Source organism: Danio rerio, chromosome 5, assembly GCF_052040795.2.
Source record: "Danio rerio strain M-AB ecotype USA chromosome 5, GRCz13ab, whole genome shotgun sequence".
In the NCBI taxonomy this organism is placed as follows: Eukaryota; Metazoa; Chordata; class Actinopteri; order Cypriniformes; family Danionidae; genus Danio; species Danio rerio.
The window spans coordinates 20,263,944-20,273,424 of NC_141025.1; the positions used below are offsets into that span (position 1 = coordinate 20,263,944).

At 35.0% G+C, this 9,481-nt stretch overlaps 1 protein-coding gene across 21 annotated transcripts in view; it reads left to right on the top strand.

The window, feature by feature from the left end:
* The window catches only part of acacb (acetyl-CoA carboxylase beta), a 50,714-nt gene extending 41,925 nt beyond the window's left edge, over nt 1–8,789 (top strand). For all 21 annotated transcript variants that reach the window (XM_087253316.2, XM_087253320.2, XM_087253323.2 and 18 more), the window contains 9 exons: nt 80–176; nt 280–376; nt 484–619; nt 1,534–1,711; nt 2,575–2,687; nt 2,765–2,919; nt 3,027–3,197; nt 5,029–5,165; nt 6,659–8,789. In XM_087253316.2, coding sequence (XP_087109442.1) covers nt 80–176; nt 280–376; nt 484–619; nt 1,534–1,711; nt 2,575–2,687; nt 2,765–2,919; nt 3,027–3,197; nt 5,029–5,165; nt 6,659–6,785 — 1,211 coding nt within the window. In that variant the 3' untranslated portion in view covers nt 6,786–8,789. The remainder of the gene's footprint in view (nt 1–79; nt 177–279; nt 377–483; nt 620–1,533; nt 1,712–2,574; nt 2,688–2,764; nt 2,920–3,026; nt 3,198–5,028; nt 5,166–6,658) is intronic.
* The last annotated feature ends 692 nt before the right edge of the window (nt 8,790–9,481 follow it).

Below are 9,481 nucleotides of genomic sequence, written 5' to 3' on the forward strand. Positions count from 1 at the left end.
AAGAGCCAAATTATCCACACAGTCTGTCATGTACATTTCAAAACATACTCTTAATGCTTAGTGTGTCGTGTTTGAATAGCTGTGAAGGGAGCATGGCAGAGTGGATTCTTTGATCATGGTTCATTTTTGGAGATAATGGCTACATGGGCACAGACAGTGGTGGTGGGCCGAGCCAGGTAAGAGCCAGAACAATACGTTTTTAAATAAACATTTATATTATATTTACACAGATATTTAGTCAAAATTCTGAATCCGAGTAAGATCATGAATGTTATTCAGGCTTGGTGGGATTCCTCTTGGGGTCATTGCTGTGGAGACCCGCACAGTCGAGCTTGCCATTCCAGCAGATCCTGCCAACTTAGACTCAGAGGCCAAGGTAAGTGTCTAACTGTAGGATCTGTGCTTTCTTCTGTGATTAGTTTGCTTTTAGTGGGTTTTGTTTATTTATATCAGTTTTAGAATGTAGTGTCCTTTCTGCCTCAGCTCCTCCAGCAAGCTGGTCAGGTGTGGTTTCCAGATTCTGCATATAAAACGGCTCAGGCTATTGAGGATTTCAATAGAGAGAAACTTCCCCTTATGGTGTTTGCCAACTGGCGAGGATTTTCTGGAGGCATGAAAGGTATTTAACTGGTGTTCATGTTTTAAGTTGCAAATGTAGCAATAAAGATATTTGCTTTGTTACAAAAACTAAAATAAATAGTGTTCTTCTGAACTTTCAAATGGTCAAAAGAAAAATGTTTCCGCAACATAATAAGCAGAACATCTGTTACTATTGATAATAATAAGCAATGTTTTTAAGTAGCAAATCAGTTTACATGATTGATTTCGGGAGGATTTCTGTATTGACTACTGAAAAACTAGCTTTTGCCATCACAGGAATACAATAAAAATAAAATTTTAAAATTTACTGAAGTACATTTCTTTTTTACTTATTGGTATATGTAATAATATTTCTAATAATATTAATATTTTTATTAAAGTGTTTTAGTCAATTAACTGCAGTCTTTGTGTATGTGAGTTGAAACATTGTCTTTTAAAAATATTTTTGAAAGGGTTAGCTCACATAACAATTTTAATTCTGTTATTAATTACTTATGTCGTTCCAAACCTCTGAGATCTTCGTTCATCTTTAGAACACAAATTAAGATATTTTAGATGAAATCTGAGAGCTCTTTCCTTCTCCATCGAGACATACAAAGTCCAGAAAAGGAATCAAAAAATGGTCAATATTTCATGTGACTTCAGTGGTTCAATACGAAGTCAATACGACTGTAATCATACGAAGCTCCAAGAACTCTCTTCTGCACCAAAAATTAAAAAAAAGTAACAAAACAGAATGTTTGAATGTTGAGAGAGCTAATAAATTTAATCTGAAATATCTTAATTTGTTTTCTGAAGACAAATGAAGGTCTCAGGGGTTTGGAATGCAATGAGGGTGATTAATTTTTATTAACTTTTTACAGATTTTACTAAATGAACCAACGCTTTAATGTATCTATACAATTTTAAGATAACTCATGCTTTCTATGTCAGATATGTACGACCAGGTGCTCAAGTTTGGCTCTTATATCGTGGATGCCCTGCGAGAATTCAGCCAGCCTGTGCTGGTTTACATTCCTCCTAATGCTGAGCTGAGAGGAGGATCATGGGTCGTGATCGACCCTACTATAAACCTTCAGCACATGGAGCTTTATGCAGATCGAGAAAGCAGGTAAAAGCTAGTTCATAAAAATACCCTTCATTACTTTAAAGGTGCCATATTTATATTGATTCAAGAAGTTAAATTGGTGTTTTGCGTCCTGACAAGCATGGTTCATGGAATCGTAGCATATCAATGCATAAAAAACAATCTGGTGTTGCTGGCTTTTACTGTGTCTCCCGTTTTCAAAATAAAAGTCCCATGTACATAGTAAATTAATGCAGTATGGGATGTGCTTATTAATGATCCCTGCGAAACTTTTAATGACACGACTGCTCGTCAGGTCTGGATGATGTAGTAGAATATGATCTATAGTAGCTTCATACAAAGCTGAGGGCATGCCCCGTGAACAACACAACATTATGTATTGTGTTTTGATTGGTCTGTTGTCCACTGGGATTTTACATGATTATATATGACTAGACATATCTAGATTTACTTTACATGGCATCTTTAAGGGTTAACCTTAAATTTTCGCTGTAAATTCCATTCAGCAAATGCCTTTTTTTAGGTCTGAATATGCTAACACTTTAAGATGGGTTTTAAAGTGAACGTTTTTTAAAATGATACCATTATTTTTTCGGTGTACACAATAAAAAGTGTCATTTTGAGAAAGCAGTGACGTCATTTGGATGCATCTTATGTGTCCATAGTCATGACTGAGAATTTAACAACCAAAAAATGTGGTGGACATTATTATGACCATGTGTGCAGGTGCATTATGACAGTGTGTGTGAACATTACTGACCTTGCATGTACTATGCAACATTTAAGCCATTTTGACAGCATTATTGTCTGTACACAGAACTTTTCTACAAAGATGCAAACAGACTCTAAATATTATTTGTTTACCTTAATTCTTGTCTTCTCTCCAGAGGTGGCGTTTTGGAGGCTGAGGGCACAGTGGAGATCAAATTCAGAAAAAAAGACCTGCTAAAGACCATGCGAAGGATTGATCCAGTGTATTCTCGTCTGGCTGAGCAGCTAGGTATTGCAGTTAATCTCCTTTTAAACACACATTTCCTACCTGTAGTACTTTCTGTGACAATGTTGTGCTTAATGTAGGCAAACCAGACTTACCGAGCCAGGAGCGTAAAGACCTGGAGGCAAAACTAAAGTCTAGAGAGGAGTTCCTTCTTCCCATCTACCACCAGGTGGCAGTGCAGTTTGTTGACCTTCATGACACTCCAGGACGGATGCAGGAAAAGGGAGTCATCACGGTACAGACATTTAAAAAACTAATTATAGAGAAAATTTCATGAAGAGTTTTCTTTTCCTGAACAGTTTGTAAATGATTTTTCACAGTGAACTTTTAAAATGTTTTTAGGACATCCTGGACTGGAAGACTGCTAGGTCATTCTTTTACTGGCGTCTGAGGCGACTGCTGTTGGAGGAAGTGGTAAAGAAGGAGATCATGCAGGCCAACCAAGACCTAAGCAACGGACACATACAGTCCATGCTGCGCCGCTGGTTTGTGGAGACAGAAGGAGCTGTAAAAGTAAGGAAACGTCAGTTATTTGTGATGGATAAATTCTTCAAATTAAAGGTCAAAAATCAGAATGCAGAAAAATACAACTCAGAAAATTGTTTTGTTGACTAAAATTATAAAAAAAAAAGATACTTTACTTTTCGGCTTAGTCCCCTTATTCATCAGGGGTTGCCACAGCGGAATGAACCGCCAACTATTCCAGCATATGTTATCCAGCTGCAACCCAGTTCTGGGAAACAACCATACACTCATTCACACTCCTACACTACAGACAATTTAGTTTATTCAATTCACCTACAGCGCATGTCTTTGGACTGTGGGGGAAACTAGAGTACCCAGAGGAAACACACGCAAACACAGGGAGAACATGCAAACTCTAAACAGAAATGCCAACTGATCCAGCGATCTTGCTGTGAGGCGGCAGTGCTAACCACTGAGCCACCGTGACGCCCTTGTTAAGATATCTTAAGACAGTGTTTCTTAACCAGGTTCCTGCAGGACCACCAGCTCTGCGCATTTTCCATATTGTCTTAACCAAACACACCTGATTCAGATCATCAGCTCATTAACAAAGACTGAAAGACCTGTAATGGATGTGACAGACAAAGGAGACATCCAAAGCATGCAGTGTTTATGGTCCTCCAGGAACGTGGTTGAGAAACACTGCCTTAACATATATATTTACTATTATTATTGTTTGCCCATGATATGAAATAACATTAACAGTATCACATCACATGCTAATGTCACAGAGTGCATAAAAATTAAAGGACAGGATGTAAAAATTCATTAAAAAAAAGCCAAAACAAAATGACAAATCAAAAAATTAAACATTGTTTTGAAACAATAAGAATCAAGTAGGATTGAAAAGAAATGACAAGCAGTCCTGCATAGAGATATAATCATTTTATATAAGTAGTTGATCCATAAACTAAGATTCAGTCATTATTTATGAGAATTAAAAAGTATACAGGGTGATTCAAAAAGAATACCACAACTTTGAAAATCGAGAACTCTGCAAAGAAGAAAAGTAGAGTTAAGCTCTTTCTGTCATCAATTTAAGAAAGCTCTGAAGCTTCATATGATTGCTCATTTGGTTGTGACCGAGAAAGAATAACTGCAGTTACCCAAACTGTTACGCCCGAGATGCTACAGAGTGTGGAACGATTTCGAGTATTAGGTTGATGTCACTCAAATGTCTGGAGGGGGTCATGTTGAACATCCATGAACTTGTTTTCTAAAAAACTTAAGTACTCTAACAATAATTACCCAAGGTTCCATCATGTTTCTTTGATTAAATAGGAATTTTCAAAGTTGTGGTATTCTTTTTGAATCACCCTTTGTATTGTTCTTGATCATCTATAATGGCAGTGAATTGTGCAAAAGAGACTCAAAAGTATGAGTTTTTTTTCTAGGGGGTTATAATCAGGATTGTGAATAGGAAAACCTGTTTTAATGTCAACTCAAAAGTACTAGGGGTTTAAACTCAGGCTTGTATATAGCAAAGCATGTTTAATGTAATTTTTTTAAAATCTTAAAATTTATCCAAGACTGCTGGGTCATGAGACTCCAAACAATTCACAGGTACAAATAGATAAAACAGAGAAAAAAAGAAATGGTTAAATATGTACATTACAAAAAAACATTTATAAGAACATTCATAGAAACATACTCAAAGTAAAATTCAAATGTAAAAATATGTATGATTTTCAAACTATTAACAGAGTTAATGCCAACCTTAAAAGCATATTTGTCAGCGTAACTACTATTATCTGTTTATCTATGAAAAGGTTTTTTTTTATTCCATGCGAGGTAAAGGTTTGGCAATGGTATCTTCTAGGCATATCTGTGGGACAATAACAAAGTGGTGGTGGAGTGGCTGGAAAACAACCTGTCCCAGCAGGACGGAACACGTTCGGTCATCAGAGAAAACATCAAATGCATAAAGAGGGACTACGCTCTCAAACACATCCGCAGGTAGATCTCTCCACTCCAATAGACGTGAAATTCAAATACAAAATGCATCATTTAGCATTCAAAGGTTTAAGAGAATACTGGGCAAGTCTGCATTTATTGAATAAAAAACAGTAAAAGCAGTCAATCTTTTAAATATGATTACAACCAAAAATAAAAAAAATTGTCTATTTTAAATGTAATTGCAAATGTAATGTTTCAAATGATCCTTCAGAAGTCATTGTAGTATTTATTAAAAATGGTTGTGATACACAGTCTTAAAAGAAACTGTGGTAAATTTGAACCAAAACATTACTTATTATTTACTCTCCCCGAAGTGGTTACAAACCTTTATGGGTTACAAACCTTTATTTGCATTTTCCATTTCCAACACAAAAGAAGATAGATAATAATAAGAAAAAATTATTATAGAAATCAATTCGTACAGGTTTCCTTTTTTTTGTGAAAATGGGTTTGTCAATGTGACAAGTGGAGGGTGAGTAAATTATTTTGTAAAATTTAAAGAATAACATTTATACTTGCACTTGCAAATTTAAACATCGGCTGGGTGTTTTCATTCACTTAGAACTGTTACACACTGTATGGAAGGTCTTTTTCAAAAACCCAGAATAGGGGCTCTTTAATTTATGATTTGTTATTACAATTTAATATTTATTATTATTATTATTATTACTAATAGTACTTCAGTTAAGGCTTCAGTTAAGTTCAATACAGTCGAAGCATAATGAAAATAAAAATAGTTTCAACTATACAGCCGACAATGCTTGTACATGTATATGCTTAATTTTATATATATTTTTATATATAACAATTTTATATATATATATAACATTTATATATATTTGTGTGTGTGTGTGTGTGTGTGTGTGTGTGTGTGTGTGTGTGTGTGTGTGTGTGTGTGTGTGTGTGTGTGTGTGTGTGTGTGTGTGTGTGTGTGTTAAACTGTTCAATTTCACTTTGGATTGGATCGATTTAATGTGTTGCTGGAGAATTTATTGATAAAAATAATCCCAAATATATATATGAACTTTGAAAAAGATATAAAAAAAGTCGGTTTTGCCTTATCTCAAATCATATATGATTCACAATTCACAGTTTGTTTATAAAAACAGTTGCATTTATCACAAGTGCAATAACAAATTTAAAAGCAATAAGTGCTTTACAAGTCCAATAGAGCAAATATTTCATCAGAAATGTGTAATTTACTCTCCCTCAAGTGCTTTTGAACCTATACAAGTTTCTTTTTTTCTTATGGACACAAAAGTAGATATTTTGAAGAACCATTCACATCCATAGTAGGAAAACAACATGGTTGTCAGGAGCTTTTATTTCTTTATACATTCTTCAAAATATCTCCTCATTTGTTCAACAGAAGAAAGAAACTCAAATAGGTTTGGATCAAGTGGAGGCTTAGTAAAGGATGACACAGTTTTCACTTTTGGATGAACTATCCCTTTAAGTATCTGTAAAGTAATTTTCCTGCATTATTTGTTCAGCTTAGTCCAAGCCAATCCAGAAGTGACTATGGACTGCATCATTCACATGGCACAGAACATTACGCCTTCACAGAGAGCCAAAGTCTGTCACCTGCTGGCCACCATGGACAACTCCACCACCAGTTGATAACGTCCTAACCAATAAAACGTACATACAGCGCTGTGACGTGTCTTGTCAGAGTAAGTAGAGTAAATAAACAATAGATCCTAAATAATATGATCAATCAGTGGTCAGTAGCCTTAAACGCACAATTTCAAACGTCCACCAATCGCACGTACTCACTTTAGCGCACAGTGACTCACAGTTTGACCACTTTTGAATGAATATGTCTCACATGAGCATTTCCTGGAAACTCACTCTCACTAGAGGAAACCTGTGTTTATAGTATTTATCTGTTCACGTTTGTGCTTTTGTGTCCTTTCTGTGGACATAATCGACTGATGAATGTACAATACGCTGAATTATTACATGATTTTAGGGAACTACCAATGCTTGGAGTGCACATTCATGCTGTATGGCTCTTCCTCAGGTATATATATATATGTACAGTATATACATAACAATAAAGCAGAGCACACTGATTCAACGTCAAGTAAATGAGCAGTATTGTAGCTAAATGGAATCAACGTGTAAATGGTAGAGTAGTTATTCCAACTTTTCATTTCATTTAAATTTAGATGGTACAATTTGGTAATGTGCATTCACAACTTTCAGGTTTTTTTTTTCATATTGAATGCAGATTAGCTGATTGACCAAGTTTTAAATGTGAGAATGTTGTCAATATAAGAGCCAGTAGGGGTGTAACGGATCATGGTTGGTCCGTGATTTGCATGGATCACAACCCAATATTCAGAACACGTGTGACCCGTGGATTAATCCTAAATTTGCAGAGATCACCTCTCGTGTCATTCAAATCACATGTATGAAAGCATTTAGGATTTCCTGTAAAATTTAATGATGATGGAAAAAGTTGTGGTGGGTTTCTTAGGTCATAAAGGTGTTTTCTGTCACTACTTGTTTAGCCTGCATTATTGCATTCAGTAGAAGCTGCACAATTAATCATTGGAGGATCGGGATCTCAAAACCCACACAAGATAAATTATAAATATTATGTGATTTCCATATGTTTATTAATCCTTTGAATCGCAGCATTCAAATCTGTTTTTGAGAAACGCAAAAATCAAGAAAGAAATTCAGTCTTTAGTCTTTGAGTTCGTTTTGAAGTAACAAACAGTTAAATAACACAAAAGTACTGAATTTTTAGTTTAGATAAAACCACTGATGTTTATGGTAAAGATTAAAATTACCGTCATATACATGTAACGATGCTCAAAAATGAAAGTTGTAGGCAGCAATTACATTATTGAACCAATAGGTTGCGACAATCAGCCATCAAAAATATGCCACTGAATGTTTCTTCAGAAATGGCACATCTAGCAATGAAACATGAAGTTTTATGAGTGAATAACTGAATCATTTTTTTTTTTAAATGAGACTAAAAATAAATATGGGCTGTACAAATTATAATGTTCGATTTTAACATTTAGCATCATCAGCAACAATACCGAATCTTTTTTTTTTTTTATTCAGCTAATTATTTCTGAATTTTATTTTAATCAATTTACAGGTTTTAAGTTCTGTTTGTTTAAACCAAAAGTGTCTTGCAGTGCTGTTTTTGTATTAAATGGAAAGCAAATTACATTTGTCTCCTCCCCTTTTTTCTTGATCCAAAAAATGGTTCGATCTGTGACTAAAAAAAACATAATGTGATCCGAACCGTGAGATTTGTGATCCGTTACACCACTAAGAGCCAGTGTATATTTAATGTTTTGAATTGAGGTTGTTTTTATAGCATATTTCTCATGACTGCAGGTAATTATTTTGTTCATATGAATGGGTAAATATGTATACCCACTGCTGCTGCACTGTACTTGACTGATAATTCTGATTGAAGAATTTGATCAGATTTAATGCCTGTAATGTGCGCTTTTTAACTATATAGTACTAGATTAAGACTAAATCTAGTTTAAGTGCCTGACTTAATTTTTTTTTATAAATGTTTTGTTTGACTGTACATCAGGATGTTTTTAAATGAAATAATAATTGTGCATTAAACAATGTATGTTTTCATCTTGGTGGTCATTTTTCTTATTGGTAGTTATCTTTAAAAGCCCCTATTATACATTAAAAACAGTCGTATTTCGGTTTTGGGGGTCTCTAACAACAGGCTGAAATGCATGTAAGACACTTTTATTGTCTTCTAATATGCATTTACTTTTAGCTAATTGTCCTAATGACTCACATATGATTCGTTCAGCGATTTATTTGTTCCCAAACCCCTCTTTAACGCAATGCTAATCTGCGCTGATTGGTCCGATGAGCCAGTCTGTTGCGATTGGTCGACTGCATTCAGTGTGAGACAAAGAGAAACACCCACCACAGCTTATTAACATTGTTGGACTAGCCAGAGTGCCCTGTTGCAGGATAGATTATTGCATTAATCACCAGAACGTTCACTCATTAATGTCCACACATCTTCAGTCATCATTAATACCACACACAGCCGCACTCCACTGTTGCTTGAAGGGAAAGGCGCGTTCACGTTTTACTGGATCCAGCACTTCATATTTTGTATTGTTTCATGTTGACATCAATATGAACAAGCAAAAGATCCAGAGGAACAACATCATTTAGAGTCGAGTCTTTTTTATTAAAAAATCAATATATTTAAGCAAGGTGCACTTGCAAATTTAAACATCGGCTGGGTGTTTTCATTCACTTAGAACTGTTACACACTGTATGGAAGGTCTTTTTCAAAAACC